General features: G+C 42.4%; 1 protein-coding gene across 5 annotated transcripts in view; it reads right to left on the reverse strand.

The window, feature by feature from the left end:
- Tex15 (testis expressed 15, meiosis and synapsis associated) overlaps positions 1-19,052 on the reverse strand; it is a 60,017-nt gene that overhangs the window by 18,769 nt on the left and 22,196 nt on the right. For 3 of the 5 annotated variants that reach the window (XM_008771296.3, NM_001106087.2, XM_008771298.4), the window contains 3 exons: positions 18,462-18,597; positions 12,098-12,263; positions 3,349-3,586 (listed from right to left, as the gene is read on the reverse strand). In XM_008771296.3, coding sequence (XP_008769518.1) covers positions 3,349-3,586; positions 12,098-12,263; positions 18,462-18,597 — 540 coding nt within the window. Of the gene's footprint in view, positions 1-3,348; positions 3,587-12,097; positions 12,264-18,461; positions 18,598-19,052 lie in introns of those variants that run through there. The other 2 variants (XM_039094393.1, XM_063275238.1) reach the window with 2 other exon arrangements.

Below are 19,052 nucleotides of genomic sequence, written 5' to 3' on the forward strand. Positions count from 1 at the left end.
GGAACAGTTTAAAACTTCGCCACACCAAAACCCAAGTGAACATATGATCCTAAAAGGTCTAAATTGCAAATGGGTGAAGAAAGGTAGGCTTGAAATACAAAGAATATCACAAAATTTATATAGATTCTGTAATCATATTTGTTTTTTAAAATAAAAGATCATTTTAAGGATTCAGGTAAAAATGTCAGAGACAGATTAAGGTAGTCACTCAAATACACACTAGTCCAGTTGCAAACTCTATGCATCTCAGGGAACTTAGACACGCTGACTGACTGACTGACTGACTGACTGACTGACACACACACACACACACACACACACACGAATACACGCATGCCCCCACCCCGCCCCCAAAATCAAAGTATCAACAACAGAGGAAACCAACCGGCTTTGTATCTCTGCTGACTCCAAGTCCTCTCCCGGCATCCCGTGCTTCCTCACACCTTACGTTACCCTTCGCAGTCTCCTTTCTAGATGTTATTCTATGCTCAGACTTACAGCTGTTTACACACATGCACACACACATTATAGGATAAGACCCATGTACGAAGTAGAATCTATTGCTTCAGCGTTTTCAACTGGCTTATCCATTTATCCAAATTTCAATCTAATACCACCGAAACACTGTTATAAGCTCCCTGGAATTGAAAAATGCCTTAAGACACCTGACGAAAATGACTAAAATTTGTGTGTTATTCTACAGCACTGTACCACTCCTTAGCTCTCACTTCTGACCAAACTGTTGTAGTTTTAGAGAATGTTTGCTGATAAGAATAGGCAAGTCACATAAAATAAAAATAAAAAGGAGGAGGGGGCTGGAGAGATGGCTTGAGGGCTTAGTTCAATTCCTAGCACATGGCAGTTCAAAACCGTCTGTAACTCTTGTCCCAGAAGGTCTGACACCATCATACAGACACAAGCAGTGAAAACACCAATGTATATAAAATTAACAACAGTTAAAAAAAGAGGCAAGTCTAGCTGGACTACACAAAAGAACTCTCCATTCTGTGTTTGTGATCTCTCTCTCTCTCTCTCTCTCCCCCCTCCCTCCCTCCCTGTAACCTATCTCTTAAGTAAAAATTCTCAGATAAAGCTTATTAAAAATACAAACACAAATGTTAGAATAGACTAATTCTTAAGTTATGCTTTAGTCAAGATACTGTTCATTGATTGAACAAATACAAAGGGACACCTTTCAAGGAAGTGGCCAGCGTTACTAGAAGGCAACTCACTAAATGTCAATCACCAACATACAAAGTCTGAACTCAGAACCACCACATGGAGGTTATTTACTGGCCTGGAAGAGAGCTTCTGGGTCTGACACAGGTTTTCTAAGGATGTGAGAAAAGCAGCAGACATATGTGGAGAGAAGTAACTCGTAATGGTGCCTGTGTCAGGACAATTGGGCATTACACAGAGGTACATGTACTGATTCACATTATCTCTGATGCAAAATTTGAATCTAGGAATAAACCAGTTCTTGCCAAACAGGGGTCAAGGTGTGGAACAGCCACCATTTCAAGGTAAAGACATTCTGCCCACTATTTTGAGAGACATTTTTTTAAAAAGATTTATTTATTCATTTATTATATATAAGTACACTGTAGCTGTCTTCAGATACACCAGAAGAGGGCATCGGATCTCTTTACAGATGGTTGTGAGCCACCATGTGGTTGCTGGGAATTGAACTCAGGACCTCTGGAAGAGCAGTCGGGTGCTCTTAACCGCTGAGCCATCTCTCCAGCCCGAGACATTCTTTTTTAAAAAAAGATTTGTTTTTTTTTTCTTTAATTGACAAGCACACTGTAGCTGTCTGCACACACACCAGAAGAGAGCATCGGATCCCATTACAGATGACTGTGAGGCACCACGTGGTTGCTGGGAATTGAACTCTGGACCCTTTGGAAGAGCAGCCAATGCTCTTAACCTCTGAGCCATCTCTCCAGCCCTTGAGAGCCATTCGTATCAGCCTGTAGAAACCGGCCGCAGGCAAGAACTGCGGTACAGAGCTCTTGTAGGGCCACGACATCACTGCTCAAACTTTCTCAGCAACTTACAAGGACACATTCTCTAGGGCAGTCCTGAAAGCCTCAGTGAAAAGAAATGTTGGTGAGGATGTAAAGAACTGGAATCAGTAAGTCCTGCTGGTAGGACCCTGCACAAGGAATGGGGTCTCAGCGTTTTACCTACCGGTTCTGTACTACTGTACCGTCTTCCCTCTAGGTAACTCATTGTCAAGTCTGATATACTTGTTTAGAACTAATCTGAATTAGGAGTTGTTCATTCTCTCTATAAGATTGTTCGAGGGGTTGGGGATTTAGCTCAGTGGTAGAGCGCTTGCCTAGGAAGTGCAAGGCCCTGGGTTTGGTCCCCAGCTCTGAAAAAAAGAACCAAACAACAAAAAAAAAAAGATTGTTCGAATTTTTATGCTTGGTCTCATAACTGCCTGTTAGTTAAGTGTCATTCCAATGCTGTTAGAAACATTACAAGGGAATTCCTTGAAATTAAATTAGCATTACCATACAATCTCTTTAAGAGAACCTAGATTCAGTTCCTAGCATCCATATGGTGGGTTACCAACCAATGGTCACTCTAGTTCAAGAGGATCAACACCCTCTCCTGGCCTCTGTAGGCAGGTACATATTTGGTGTACTTAGATGTACACAGGTGAAACAGCCAACCACATAAAAGACATGTTAAAAAATAAATGCTTGTCCATCTAACGATAGATATATCGTATTCCAGAGAAAGGATACATGAAAATTCTATCATATACTAACCAGGTATGTTAATAATGACTATTACGTTTTACACACACACACACACACACACACACACACACACACACACACACACACACACACACACACACCTTGCCTCCCCCTCCCCAAGGTCTGCCTTCTGTTGTCTTGTTCTACCCTTTGCCCAAAATTATTACCATTTGATATAAGCATGGCACATTTGCCAAAAATAATCAGCACTGGTATCAAAGGTATAAAGTGGAATAGCTGAGTAAGCTTACCTTATGCTAGAATTCTATTTTAATTGTTTGCAGGACACACGCTGCAATGGCACCACAGCATGACAAAAATAGGAAGGGGGTAATGGATCCAGACAAAACCATGCACTGAGAGGACGACGGTGAATGACGGCTGCCTTTGTGTACCTGACGTTTTACTTTGTGCCACAGTCAAGAAAAGAGAGAGGAAAAAAAAAAACTCCACAAGACAACAACAAAATAATTATGGCATATTCTATTTAAGATAATTTAATCTAAAACCATGCTATATCCAGGCTGGCTTAAAGTAAACTGCTCCTGCATTTAGTATGTTTTATCCTACCACCTACCTTAAAAACCATAATACTTTCTACAGTCGAGCTCCTACTGAGAGTGTAACGCAGGGCAACGTCAACGTGTCTAAACAGATATACTCCAAGAAGAGGATTCCCGAGTACCCTCAGGGCAGACGTCCCAACACTCAGCGCATTCTGGTAAATGTCTACCACACTACTCTGAGGAAGCGCCAAAAAGCAGAAATGTTCTTCCAGCTCTCTGCTGTTTCTTCCACTCTCACGCATCTCTGACCTACACAAAAACAAATGGCATACAGTTAAACTATCAGCTTATCAAAGGAACTACAAACTACGGACAGTGATCAGAGGCACCAGCTTCCATTAGGACGGTGGTGAGTCAGTTCTGAAAACAACCACAAGACCAAGGTCAAGGTTACATGCCCAAGATTTATGGGTAGCCTGAAGGAGCCGACAGTGAACAATTAACATGGCTAATGTTGCTACTACACAATGGTAAGTGTATTATGTGAGTTTTGTTATCTAACATTTTTATTGTTATAAACACTGAGCTACCTTATGCTTCTGCCAGAGTAGCAGTGACGTTGGAATCGCAGCGTCTCATTTCACTGGGCCCCATGGCTTATGGAAATCCAGTATTGTCCATCCAATCTAGATCTCCAAAAGCATATACTCATTTTGTTGCATTTTTAAAATCATATCTCACTAATCCAGTTAATATTGTAAACTTCTTTAATTATATCTTCTATGATAAACTGTGTCAAGTGAATTAAGAGTATTATTTTTCAAATTTTAGAGGACTCATGTACCATAACTACTACTACATAAGATAGTTTTCTTTATATAAACACACCTACCCACACCCACACAGACACACACCCCTCTGAATATTCTGTAGATTGGCCTTCTCTTCTCTTCTCTCTCTGCCCCACTCCTTCCTTTCCTCCCCCATCTCTCTCAGGCCTCCCCATTTCAGAGACAAAATACAACTTAAATTAGACCAGTTCTGAATTTTACAACAGCTTTTTAGTGTTTAACTGAAAAACCAACATAGCTTTCTTTTTCTTGATTAAAATCCCAGAATGTTAACCTTACCAAGAAATGCATGCTGACAGCCAGCAGGGGCTGAAGGTTTGGCCTCTTGTACTAAACAGTTGTGAAAACAAACAAAAAAAAAATTGGTCTTGAAGACCATTAAAAGTGACAATCCCAGTGAATACACATGGAGTAGTAAAACAGTCTTTGCTCATTTCATTAGAAGTCTTACTGGTCTTGACAGAAGATTGACAGTTACAACTCTCCCTAAGGCCCTTGCCCAGCTGAGAACAAGCTGGGACACTACGGTGCTGTGAAAGCTAGGAAGCCCTGGGACCTTGCAGGTGGTCAGAGGCTGCATTATGAGGTAAAGGAAAGAAGTCTTCCTAGCGTTTGGTGCAAAGTGACACACCAAGGACTGATGTAGAACCTGCAGCCAGTTCTCCAGAAGAGCAGTTAGGTGACTGGTGTAGGAGACATAGGCAGACACTCATCAGCTTTTTACTGAATATATGATCTACACGTCTCATAGCTGGTAGAGATTAACACCTCACTTCAAGTGACAGCCTACCCTGTTTTTAGTGGCTAACCCAATGAGTGACATTAAGGCTAAGTCCCATTAGTTGCCTGTCTGAGATCTTAGGGGCCTTAAGAACTATGGTGAAATTCCTCTGCCACTGCTTTGTAAATGAGTTAAGGAAGTCCAAACACAGCACTTAGAGCATGGTATGTGATAAAGAGAGAATGCAGGCTGTACACACTGGAGGGTTTGCTGACAGTGCCACTTCTCTCACCTTGGCCCACAATTCCACTATAACAAATCGTCCTGTTTACAAACATCACAATTTCATTGCTGTTCCTGTTTAGCTTTCCTGAGTCAGGATCTCTGTGGGCCACACTGGCCTTGAACTCCTGATTCTCCTGCCTCCACCTCCACGTACAGGATTAGAGGCATATGTCATCTTACTTGACAAAATTTTATTGTATTCTATTGACTAAAAATATGTAATTAAAAAAAAACCCTCAAGCTTACAACCATAGCTAATCAAAGGCTTAGATTAGCATTTGTGGTTTCAATTTTATCAAACAATACAGAATTGCATTTGAAAACATTTTACATTTAAATAGAATTTAATATTTTGTAAAAATCATAACAGAACATCAGACTTTAGTAGAACTATTTCTGGCTCTATAAACTGCGTAACGATTTGGCTTTTCTAAAGTTATTCAAACCTTAGGATAATGCCACAGTGTCAAACAGCAGAGGCTGTGAATCTGAAGTGAGAAACGAAGGTTCTGTTGAAGTGCAGACAGGACAGAAGAGCTAACAGAGAACTGGGGTGGGGTGGGGTAGGGTGGGGATCCACTGTGGAGGACCTGGGATGTTTGGTTCAGTATTCTGCAGACCACAAAGACTGAGCATGGGAGGTGCTGTGTGAATTAGTTAGGAGAGCCAGACACTGTACACCTCTCGCCAGGGTATCTGGGGGACACTGGTGGCTCTGGAATCTTTCTTTTTCTAATCTGATTTTTCTTGTGTATTTTTATTATATTCTTTCTCCTCCCCCAAGCTCTTCATAGTTCTTCCTGCCTCCAACTTCGTGTTCTTTCTCTACCTCTTAAAAAAACAAACAAATAAAACCCGAAAGCAAAACAAAAAATTATTAAGACAAAAATTACTAAAAACGAATCCATTCACTAACAAACAAGAGTTCATTTTGGGTTTGTCAGTGAGTCCTGGGCACTGTCCCCCTCCCCAGCAGGCATCAATGTCCAACAGCTTCTGTTTTGGGGTTAGTACTGTGTGTCCACTTCTTATCTGTGCTGGGGCTGAATCAGTTTTGTCTGGTTTGAACCTGTCTATGTCTTGTGTATTCTGCTAGTCTCTGTCAGTCTTCTTGTGTCTGCAAGGCTCTTTCTTTCCTTGGGTCATACACCACCTCTGGCGTTTACTCTCTTACATCTTTCAAGGTCAGTGAAGGATGCTTCATTTGGTGTTTTTAGCCGTCAATATAGCACTTCTGTGGCATGTTGTCCCCATCTGAGGTTTCTAAAACTCACAAAGGAAGTCTGCAGTCACAACATGTCTCCTTCAGAGATGGCAGATACAATGAGTCAGAACAGATTTTTATGTCTATGGTAATCTATAATACTCGGTTAAGCACGGTAATGTATAATACTCGGTTAAGCACATGTAGAACTCATATATACCAGGTGCTCTATTACTAGACTTTGTGCTAAAGGTTGTATTTATTCTGAGTATTAGAGACAGAGACTGACCGTGGAGGTGGTTCAGTGGGTACGGTGCTTCCTGGGTAAGGTCAGACTCTGCAGCACTCTCATAATAAATGCCAGATACGGCATCTCAAGCCTGTACACCGTGCTGGAGGGTAGGGAGGTACCACATCTTGTGGACTTTCTGGCCTGTTTTCCTAGCTGTAAGGTTCAATGAGAGACTGTCTCAAAAACTGAGGTGGAGAGAGATACCTCAAACTGACCTCTGGCCATACATAACACATATCTTAAGGTCTATAAACTCAGTTACACCAGCAAACATTTTTTGGGGGGTGGGTCCATGCAGGGTAACTCACGGGTACTGGGGATGTCTTTGGGACAGTACGTGTATGAGCTTCTTTAACCTTCTTATTGTGAACGAGTGTTTTGCCTGATGTATATGTATATGTATATGTATATGTATATGTATATGTATATGTATATGTATATGACCTGTATAATTGGTGCCCATGGAAACCAGAAGAGGGTGTCGGGTTCCCTGAGCCAGAGTCACGGGTGGTTGTGACCCACTATGTGGTGCTAGGAATCAGATCTGGGTCCTCTAAGAGCAGCAGGATCCAGCCATTTGTCCAGCTCCATAGGCGCCTTACTCTGTACAAATTCTGAATTTAACTTTTCAACAGTATTAGGAAGTCCCTTTCCCCACACCATCCTTCCCACGTTAGATGCCTCTTGTGGTCATCAGGGGGTGCTAGCAACAATGAAGCCTATACACCAGATGTGTCAGCTACCAGGTGACAACATCCCTCGTCCATCCAGGGTTTTCAAGCCTGTTCAGCCAGCTGCCCTTTCTTCTCATAGGCAACTCTCAACACAGACTCTTTCCAATGATTCTGCAACACACAGAGAACCATCCAACCTTCCATTGAATTCCTACAGCTCACCCCATACCCATAAAGTGTGGGATATGCCTTCATTCCAACAGGTGTGGATAAACATCCACGGTCTACACATACATTCAAGAAGCCATCACTAAGAGTTCAATTACCTACAATCTAATACGACTGTGGTAAGAAAAAAATCAGAAGCTATGATTACAGTTTTAAAAGTTAAGAATCATACAGCAGGGCCAGTGTCAGACGGGCCTCATTATATATCTAACTAGGTCAGATTTCTTGCCCTCAGAATTTCTAAGGTTCTTGTAACCATAGCACGACTTCAGACAATGGTTGAGACTAAGAATTCCTGTTTCCTGGTAATGAGTTTCCTGGACTATTTTTTAATCACATAATTTGAATATGTAGTGACCTTTACCTGGCTTTTAATTTGGAGATGCGTTAGTTTTCTCTCCTTACATTCAAAATATCTTTCCATCTTTTCGTACACTCACTCCAGTGTACTGCCACACTCTGATTTTAATATAGCTTGCTTTGGGGAGATTGGGTCTTTATTATTTGTGTAGAGAATACATTATCAAATGAGCCATTTCTCCAACTCCATGTAAGATTCCCTTTCCACCTCCCACCCCACCTTTGAGTCAGGTTTCTTTGCCCTGGCTGTGTCTACTGGGATCAAAGGTGTATGCCACCATGCCTGGCAAAGAAATTCTTTACTGTAAATCTGAGCTTATTTATGAGGAAGAAAATATGAAAAAAAAAAAGGTATTTAGGGAATATCATAGGAGAAAGACCTATGCTTTGTCTCGATCCTATGCTTTGGTTAAATACTGTTCCTTTAGAAGTTCTTTTACTCATACAAGCTTTGGAGAAGATTCTCTACATTAAACTTCAGGCCAAACACCATCATAACAGTGTCACAATCAGAAAACATCTCTTTTACTGAATCTTAATTTTCTACTATTTTTAAAAGTGATCTTTCTTTGATTTAAGCAGGAAGCAGTTATGACATTAAATACATTGAAATTTTGTGTATTAATTACAGTTTCATGACCAACACTGACTGTGTCCCAAGCCAGGTTATCACCAACCTCCCATCTTAGAGAATAGGGGGAAGGTGTCTGTTATTCTTTTCCCCTCAACCAAGCCTACTATGAAGTAACTTACTTAGGAGTATCTCCTTCCCAGTACTAAGTTCAGTTCCAGTTGATGTAGAGATGTCGAGTAATCTAACGTCTTGAGTCATTTTGCCTGATTCCAACTATGAGGCAGCCTTTATCATATCAGGGGCAATTTATTATGCAAGTCCCAACCGTCATAGGCACCCGGGTTTGCCCCATCTCCTCCTGACATCCTTAGCACTGGATCATCCAAACAGGAGCCTCACTAGACTAGGAGTGTCTGCTTGTACATATCATACTGGCTTCTCTTCCTCACTGACATTTGTCTGAACTGTTAGAATTTTACTTTTGGAACCAATCTTCATGTTGATGAGATTAACCTTGGGATGAGTCAGATGAGTCCGGGGTCAAAAATTTAAATAAAGCTGGACATTTACGAAAGATTTAATCACAGTATCAAGGTGAGTACTGACAATGTTTAAAATGATATAGAGTCATATAGATTTAACATATTTATAAATTCTTAAAAATAGAACATATTTACAAATTTTTAAAAATTCTTAAAAGTTAGGCTGATACACATTTGAGCAAACTTACAGAGAATTAAATTCGGTTTTCCTCTTATCCACAGTTCCACCTCGAGTTTCTAAACCTCCTCAAACAAAAGACTTCCAAGGCCCCTAGGTCAACTCCTGATTTGAGTGCCTCTACCTTTAGTATAACATGCTATCTCATATCTACCTTTAGTATAACATGCTATCTCATATCTACCCGGACACCTTGTCAATGTAACTTAAACTTTAAAGGATAAAAGTCAACTAAACTCTCCGTGTGAATAAAACTTTACCCACGCCTCTCACTGTCTGAAATGTTATGTCTGGCACAATGCCTGACGAGTGCCCAAACTCACAGGCTCCTACGAATATCCATATGTTTTTGCTAACTAATTTAACACCTATGAAATACAGCCACAAAGCAGGTCTGAATGTGGACGGGCATCTTGCTGGAGCCACCTGTTTTACGTAAGACCGCAGATTATAGCCATATTTACCAGGAGGGGGTTGAAAGGAAAGGGAAAGGCAGTTGGGTACTAATTTCCTGTCTCCCCTACAACCCGTCACTGTCTTCTGCTAAGCATGCTTCATTTTCCCTTCCCACCCACGGCTTCAAGCTTTAGGCTGTTACCCAGAACCGCAAACGCGCGCGCGCGCGTGCGCGCGCGCGCACACACACACACACACACACACACACACACACAGTGCTACATTCTGTGAAGTTCTACAGGAAACAAGTTTTCGTTTAATTGGGCAAGTATAAATAAATCCCACAACTGTCTGCCATTAGAAGTGCTTCGCACCACTAAGTAGCTGCTCAAAAAAAAAAAAAAAAAAATTGGAAGGGTGTGTGTGACACTAAATAAAGTAACTGGTTGTAAGAAAAAAAATTTCTCGGGCTGGAGAGATGGCTCAGCGGTTAAGAGCACCAGACTGCTCTTCCAGAGGTCATGAGTTCAATTCCCAGCAACCACATGGTGGCTCACAACCATCTGTAAAGAGATCTGATGCCCTCTTCTGGTGTATCTGAAGACAGCTACAGTGTACTTATATATAATAAATAAATAAATCTTTAAAAAAAAAAAAAAGAAAAGAAAAAAAATTTCTCAAAACTCCATATGAAAGGAGAGTAGTAGAGTTAATCTTTGCTCAAACTGCTCTTCAAGGAGCGTCAGACCTTCCTGCTAGGTTTGCCACTTTCCTGAGTGCACTCACAGCTTAGCCTTGCCTTTTCTGCACATCTATTCTGGGCAAACTGGCCAAGGTTGGACCTTCTGAAGGCCTTACTTTTCCCCTTTAGAGCACCTAGCTCCACCCGGCAGCGGCTTCCTGACTTGTGGCTGCTGCCGCCTACTTTCTTAGACTCCTAACTCAAATGGGATGTTTTTCTCTCTCCTCCCTCATAGCAATGGCTGTGGTTTATAGCTTGCCTTCACTGCTGTTATTCTCTGGCTAATGCAGTGGTCCACGAGCTTCAAAAAACTCTTGGGAGACAGAGGCAGGAGTTCAAGGTCACCCTCCTATTCACAGCAAGTTGGAGGCCAGGCCAAGCTTGTGAAATCCTGCCCTGAGCACCAAGGGTTGGGTCAAGACAAAAATGCTGCTTTATAATTCCTCTGTGACTTCACTTCCGTGAGCATAAGAAACCACAAAAACCGATGCTTAGTAAACGAGCTCATAGCTGGAGAGCTGACCCTCCGGACACCATTGGGTGACCTACCTGGAGCAGTGCACACCCTAGAGGTAAGGATCCAGGAGAGCCAGAAGGCCAACCAGCTGGCTACCAACCAAGCCCAGATCCAGGGCATTGAGTAGGTAGGCCCGCCCCTAAATCTACATAATTTGTGAGCATTTGGGGTGCCTGAAAGGGCCGGTCTTACTGACCTGAAGCTGCAGGACATCCATGACACAGGGTAACAACATGAAAACCAAGAAACTAGTCTCGGTAAATAGCCAATATTGATGGTGTCACATACGCCACAGACCATGAACCATGACTTATTGCAATGAAGATTTGTGGATGGGCGGTTTATTGTGGGACACACCATGACACCACAGCTTCCAAAACAAAACGTTTTCTCTATGTACATAGTTTTGGGTGTTTATTTCCTTTTGTGGGGAGGTAGCAAGGGTGGAGGGTTGCTACAAGGGGACAGGGAGAGGATTGGGACCGGGGTGCGTGATGAATCACTTGACCATCTGACCACCAGTCCAACTGAGCATCTCAGTGCATAAAACAAACATCACTTCAAAGTTTTATGAGTGACTATGGGAGGGAAGTAAATCTACATTTCTCTTTGTGTGTGCAATAAACATATATTCGTATGCACAGCTGTAGATGTCTGATGTTGACATCATACAGCATTCTTGATTGCGCTCCACCTTACTTTTCAAGCAGTGGTTCTCAACCTTCCTAATGCCTCGACCCCTTAATACAGCTGCTCATGCTGTGGTGACCCAATCATTAAAATGCTTTTGAGTTACTTCATTGCTATAATTTTGCTACTGTTAGGAATATTACCTGTATTTTTCAATGGTCTTAGGTGACCCCCAGTGAAAGGATCATGACCCTAAAGGGATTGTGACCCACAGGCTGAGAAATAACTGTTTTAGAAGTCATTCCAATCAACAAACCTAGAGTTCCTCCATTTGGCTAGGCTGGTTGTCAATGTGCCCCAGGGATCTACCACTACCCCGAGTGGGTCTTAGAAACATGCTCTCCTCTGCTGTGCCTGAATCTTACTGGGAATGGGGTGCCCAAAATCGTGTTCAGATCTGCATGCTTGCACTGAAGGTACTTTACCTGCCTCCCGAGGCCTTCCTCAGTAATTCTTAAATAATCTATACTTACTTTCTTGGCAATTTTAAGTGACAGAAATAAGTTAATTAGCATGACTCCACGATTAAAAAACAACCGAAACATGCTTCTGCCACAGCAACTTACCTCTTAGCAGCAAACTGTTTTTCCAGATATTCATTGCGAACCAGTCTTGTGTCTCCAAACTGGCATGTGAGCTGCGGGTCACAGCTTACATCGAGTCTGCACTGCCTCAGAGTGCCGTGTATGACACCATACTCTCTAGTATTGGTGTAGCAAGACGACAAGTAAACTGAAGGCAAAGAAGACGGGACAGTTGTTTGTGTTTGAAACAGCACGCACAGCTGTACGGTGACAGCTTGGAGATCTCACTAACAAACCAAGGCCACAATCAGCAGCTATGGTTGTATCGCAGTAACGTGGACTCCCACACTGGATGCAAGGGAAAACAGAATCCTGGCCTCTCTCCACGTACCTGTTAGTGATTGACGGTTAACACGTACAGGCATAAGACAGCCCTACAACATGGGTCATTACGTAAACTTACATCAGTGACTCCACAGTGTGACTAATGGGTGATTACACAAACCTGGTAGCTTCTGTTGACCCTTCTTGGTATTTCCCATGTAAACATAGAGTGTTATGTTGAGAATACGGTCCGACCGCTAAACTGTTTCAAACTGGCAATAGCACTGTGTCCCCGTGAGCAGTGAACGTGGTTTACTGCTCAGCGCCCTCCCTGGCATTTGTCCTATGTGCTCAGAAGTCTAAACTGGCTACTCTAATAGGTGTGTACTAGAATCTAAGTGCTTTTAACTTTCATATCCCTAACGACACAAGACATAAGTCACATATTTATACACTGTTTTCTATCTAACATCTTTGATGAAGTTTCTCTTAAGGTGCCTGATGCAGATTTTAGGCCATTTTTCTCACGGTTCCCTTCAGGGGGTCTTTGCACACTTGAGCGGACAGCCCTTTTTCACAAATAGGCTCTCAAAGTCTGCAGCTTTGCTTGTATTTCTTGTCTGTATAAACTTTGAACTTTGCAACCACTGCTAGATTCGTCCTTACTTGGATGGACTTGTTCACATGCACCCTCCTCACCCAATTTCTGAATCACTATCACGGTACACAACAGAAATGAGCTGAAGTACTTAAGTTTCTACAGACTGCAAGCAAGGGTCTGACTTCCAAACCCTGAAACCAACAGCAGATTCTGCAGTACCACATCTGAAGCGTTATCTAAAAGGTCATTATTATTCAGATAACAATATTTTCTTTTTTCAAAAAACCTCTACTCCAGAAAACTCCCTGAGCTTTGTAAGGTTTTACTATCAGGAGTGGTGGTTCTGTAACCCTAAGGGACTCGGCGGCGGCGGACAACTGTATGTGCCCATCGGTTGTTTGATGAGTTGATTAGAGTCCTTGGCAGTATCTGGTGGCAACTGCAAGTGATTGTGAATCACACAGGGGCAATACAGCAGATTGCTCCTTTCACATCAACTTTGTACAAAAAGAAAAGAACAAAAACCTCTCTAAGAATGGTGCTAGAAAAGCAATTATCCACAACCAAATGCTATGGGCTGTAACAGGGCTTTTAATGAGTGTTCTTCTGGTTCCGTTAGGAGCTCCTCAGGGGCTTCTGAATGTATTCCAAAGCTTGTGCCACCCCACTGACTTCAAAAACAGCAAACGCTGTCGTGCTCGTCAACGGATTCCATCGCTCTAATCTGCTCCACACGCTGACAGATGTTCATCACGCAAAAGCCCCTCAAAATTTCCCAGTTCCACGTCTATTAGCAATGTGGCACTAACTAGTCAGGCAGCTTCCCATTTCAGAACCGCATCCATGATTGTCACGTCCACGGTGTCACGAGGCCAGCACAGGACTGCCTGTAGAGCCAAGCTTTGTTCCACTGGCAATGGATTTCAGAGCGCACATTTCCATCTAAGTCCAGCTAAGGCAAGACTTAAGATCCTGCCTTTGGCATTGCTACTGAGTTATGTTCAATCTAAGGCCATCTAGGCTTCCTCTTACGTTAGCTATCTGAGGTTGCTTTTGCTGTGACACAGGGTCACACGTCAGCCTGGTTGTCCTGAAACTATGTAAACCAGGTTGGCCTCACATTCAGAGATCCACCTGGCTGTCTCCTGCCGGCTGGGATTGAGGCGACCAGCGGGCGCACGCTTTGCTGTCATGTTTAGTTGTCACGAAGACTGCTTGTGTGCGTCAAGTGCTGATTCTCTTGGATGTTCTACGTCAAGAACCACGTCATGGATGAACAAGGACCCTTTTCTTTCTTTCCGTCCAACCCTTTGACTTTCTGTATTAAGATGAAGAACGCTAAAACACACATTTGTGACTTGATCGTAGGGCTTAAAACTGTTTCAAATTTTTTACTGTCTTTTTTTTTTTTTAAAAGATTTATTTATTTTATTTATGTGAGTACCCTGTAGCTGTCTTCAGACACACCAGAAGAGAGGTCATCGGATCTCATTACAGATGGTTGTGAGCCACCATGTGGTTGCTGGGATTTGAACTCAGGACCTCTGAAAGAGCAGTCAGTGCTCTTAACCGCTCCAGCCCCAGTTTTTTACTGTTTAAGTCAGTAGCTGCATGCTTTTCACACATGTTGACATCCAAGTGGTTGACAACAGGTTATTTCATGTCTGACTTTTTCCTCAACCGTTACAGCATCGGGATGACAACGTAAAGTCTGGTTGGATCTCAAGCCACCCTAGATCTCAGAACCTCGGGTGAGAAATACTAAACCTATATCACAGAACTGGGCATACTCGAGTGCCAGACCAGTTTTACGAATGCTAGTGTGTACCTATTGCTATAATCAATCATGTTTTTCTTTTATATACTGAGAGCATGAACCATTTTCTAATGTTGAACTAGCCCTACGTCTCTGGGGGATACATTCCAACTGACAGTAAAGCAAAAGTCAGTGAACTTTTAAAATGACGTTTGTTCATCTGTAGGAGGTCAAAGGATGATTGCATGTGTCTGGTCTCTCTCCCATGTGGGCTCTGGCACTGAACTCAAGTCACCAGGCATGGTGGCAAGTGCTTTTCTCCACAGTGCCCTCACTTGCCTTAAAATGTGGCACACACACTGCTGTATTAACTTTCCCACACTCCCTGCGGGTTCTACCTGTATCTGAATGGCGGCTTACAGGGCAACAAGGCCCAGGTGACGGTTTTGCTGTTTTGGTGTTAGGGCGATGACAGACTCACAGACTCAGGATGTATGCCCCTTAATTCCATCTCCTTTTTTACTGTTCTTAACTGAAGCAGAATTACATCACTTTCCCCCTTCCCAATCCTTTTTCTAGTCCCTCCCATGCCCTGTGCTCTCGATGATAGCACCTTTTCATTATTTTTATATAGTGTACACACGTACACACACACACACACACCCCACCTGCTGAGTCCATTTTTGCTTTGTGTACATGGTTTCTGGCTTCAGCTGATGAGCAGGAAGGAGGTTCTTCCATCTCTAGTTCTCCTTCTCCGGCTGTCATTAGTTGCTTATAGTTCTGTGTCTAAGAGTGGGACCCCTCAAAAGTTTTCCTCTTTCCACTTTAACATGGCTAATAATTGGGTATGCACCTGGCTTGATTCCATCTTCTAATAAGAGATTACTTATAATTTAATGCCTAATAGTATGTGAACATTCAGCAGTGAGCCTATTTTAGGCCGTGTGCTGTCAGTGCGGACGAATAACTGCTAATCTGATTCCTTAGTGGAGATGTGTTCGGGCGGCCTGTTTTCTCCTCTGGCTGTTGTGTGTATGATGTTGCTATCCGACTGTGCATGGAGGTCAGGAGACAACTATGCACCTGCCCCCCCCCCCCCCTCTCTCTCTCTCTCTCTCACACACACACACACACACACACACACACACACACACACCCACCCACCCACTATGGAGTCTGAGGACCAAGTTAAAGTTGTCAAGTTACGCAGCTTTGTCAAGCTCACCCACTTTTACCCAGTGGGTAAAAGGCCAGGGCACTAGCCTTGCCCATTTCTCTGTGTGAGCCTTGCTTACTGCATATGTAAGAAACTGTACATTCCATCTAGGGTACAGACCCGTGGGTAGAGTTACTAGTATATTAAATGATGATAATGTCCACTAGATCTACAGCGACGCTTCTTCCAATCTTTAGTATTGACAATCCGCATTCTTTCCTCCCATTTGCCCATCTGAGTTACCCTGGCTAGATGCTTGTTAGCATTACCTTTTCAAAGAACCTGATTTTGTTTTGATTTTAAACACCCAACAATTCTCCTTCTCAGGTTAACTCCTGGCTGATCTGCGCCCATCCTCTGGTTCCCAAGGCACAGCCTAGGCAGTTGGCCCTGCACGCTTCTCTTCTAATAGACGCACCCAACGCTGGGCATTTTCCTAAGCGCTGCTTTTGTGTCCCACCAAATCTTGTGTTTTCATTTTCACTTTGTTCAAGGTGCCTTAAAGATCCCCTTGTCTTTGAACTGCGCTGCTTAAGGAGTGTTTGTTTAATCTTCAAATATTTTGGGGCTTTTCCAGGCAGCTTTTTGCTATTTCAACTTTTAAATTTCATTCTGATCTAAGAGCAGGCTTTGTATGAGGTATGTTTTAGGGCAGAGATGTGTGAACGTAAACAGAATGTGTACGATACTATAGTTGGAATAGCGTGTAGCTAAGTATTAAATACCGGTGATTGATGGTGGTATTGACTTCTATTACACGATTAGTGACTTCCCATCTACCAAATGTGTCCGGTTCTGATGAAGGAGTGTTGAATTTTGAAATATAATAGTGGATTTATCCATATCTCCTTGAAGTTTTATGAGATTTTGCTTGAGTATTTTTTTTTCTTTTTCCAATTACTAAGCACAGAGGAAGACTTTGAACTTGTGGAGAACTTCGTGGCTATTAGGATCCCAAGAGGATCAACCTGCCTTGTCTGCCTCCCAGTTGGCTCTTCATTACCTACCCTCATTTCTTTGAAGTAATTTTCTAATTTTTAGTTTGTTTCAAGATTATAATTGCTTGCTGAAACACATTTATGACGGCTTCTTTAACAGAGTTAGGAGAGAGGAAATAACTTTTCTTCAACAGAGTGAACCTGGCTTTCTCTCCACGTACATAGGCAGTCCTCATGCTCAGAAGCAACGGCCCAACACAAAATGGACTCCAGGTTTTTGTGAGCTTTTTTGTTAAAGTTTAGTGCTTCGTCTCCTCAGTTTCTTTGGTCTATCTTCTCTTTTCTTTTGACAGAGGAAAATAACATGAAGTTTGGTGAACATGGAGGTGAAGGGGATCTGAGAGGACTTGGGGAAGGGAAGACTATGCTCAAAATAATATTATGTGAGAAAAAATAGAAATAATCGAAATGTTTTAGAATAATCCCAGGATGCATGTCAGTACGGCACCGCAGTATTTTTACAGAGCAGTTTTACTAATTATGTTGAGGTTTTCCTGAATGGCGATAAAGTAAAAAGATTGTTATTATGTCTTGGGCTTTATGAGACATCCAGCCTCGGTTTTATCATGTCTACCAAAGCCATGCCGCTTGGGGAAACTGCCAGTAATCAAAGTGAACAGTTAGCCCCAAAAGGCAGACCTGAAGACCTTGTTCTCTTTAGGGCTTACACTAGTACTCTGGGGGGTGTCTCGTTGTTACTGCAAGCAGGAAAAGCACATACAACACACCCACTCAGCCTCCACTGCTTTGTGCAGGCTCGAACGCCTGGACGTGGGAGAAGGCTAAGCTCTGGACTTGGCTTTCAGCACTGCTACCCTAGGAGGAAGGGGCAAGTCCTTGTCACAGAGCAATGGTCGGGGGTATGGAATCTACTGATGCCGGAGGGCAAAGGATGGCAGAGATGAACAGTCGAGGCTCCATTCTTGGTTACTACTGGTACAAGAAAATGGTCACCTAGTTGTAATCTAGGCTTCCTACTTGGTTTCTTCGGACACCACATTTGGTGGCAAGCACACCTCCCTTCTCTACTGATAAAGGTGTAATGGTCACACCTCACCCAAATTCCCGAAGTTCCATCTAATACCCAGTAGGTCCCATCTCTTAAGCTGCACTACTTTTAGTCTCATGACAAAGAAAATAAAATTTTTATTTTATTTTTGGCAGAAAAAGCCTGTGCCAATTGGTATTTCTGGGTGGTGGGCCCCAGTCTAGTTGGGGCAAACATAGGGTCCAGAAGATATACTGTCAACTATTCTCTAGCCTCATGGTCCTCAGTAGACCTTCTTTCTTCCTACGTTTGGAACTTGTACATCTGTTTTACATGTAAAATCCAGGGGTTTCGGTGTAATTACTGGGAAGACTAGAAATTGTCTACTTCATTTTTTTGAGGCACATGTGTATTGGGAGAGCCAAAGATTTAACTTAACCTAGTTTAATGCTGGGTCAAAATAAACATAAGCGAACCAGAGAACCAGAATTTTTATATAAAAATTCTATAGAAATGTCACCTTTCTCTGTCGTCCTTCTGATCTTTGGGATGGTGAATTTCTTCCCAGAACTGGCGTCTGTGTCCGTAGTCCACAAAGATTCACCATCTGGGCTCCTGTACTTATCATTCTCGTTCATTTCCATTTTGATAGAGGTCTAAAATCAACCCAAATTATTAAGTTATGATCATTAAGTGCGCTTCTTACCAATGTACCTGAATTCCTCGAAGAAAACAGAGTAACAATACAATCTGAGTCACACTGTCAACAGGTTTCAACTGCAATTTGCTACCTTACCCCAAATAGAAAATTGAATAAATTCAAAATATCTTCTGTATACATTATAACCTTTAAAAGTTTATGACAGGGCTGGAGAGATGGCTCACTGGTTAAGAACACTGACTGTTCTTCCAGAGATCCTGAGTTCAAATCCCAGCAACCACATGGTGGCTCACAACCATGTGTAATGATGCCCTCTTCTGGTGTGTCTGAAGACAGCTACAGTGTACTTACATAGTAAATAAATAAATCTTTAAAACAAAAAAGTTTAGGACAGACTATGCTCCTGTAATTTACTGGATTACAAAGAGCAACTAAAGCGTCTCTATTCCT

The sequence above is a fragment of the Rattus norvegicus genome, chromosome 16 (assembly GCF_036323735.1).
Source record: "Rattus norvegicus strain BN/NHsdMcwi chromosome 16, GRCr8, whole genome shotgun sequence".
Classification (NCBI taxonomy): Eukaryota; Metazoa; Chordata; class Mammalia; order Rodentia; family Muridae; genus Rattus; species Rattus norvegicus.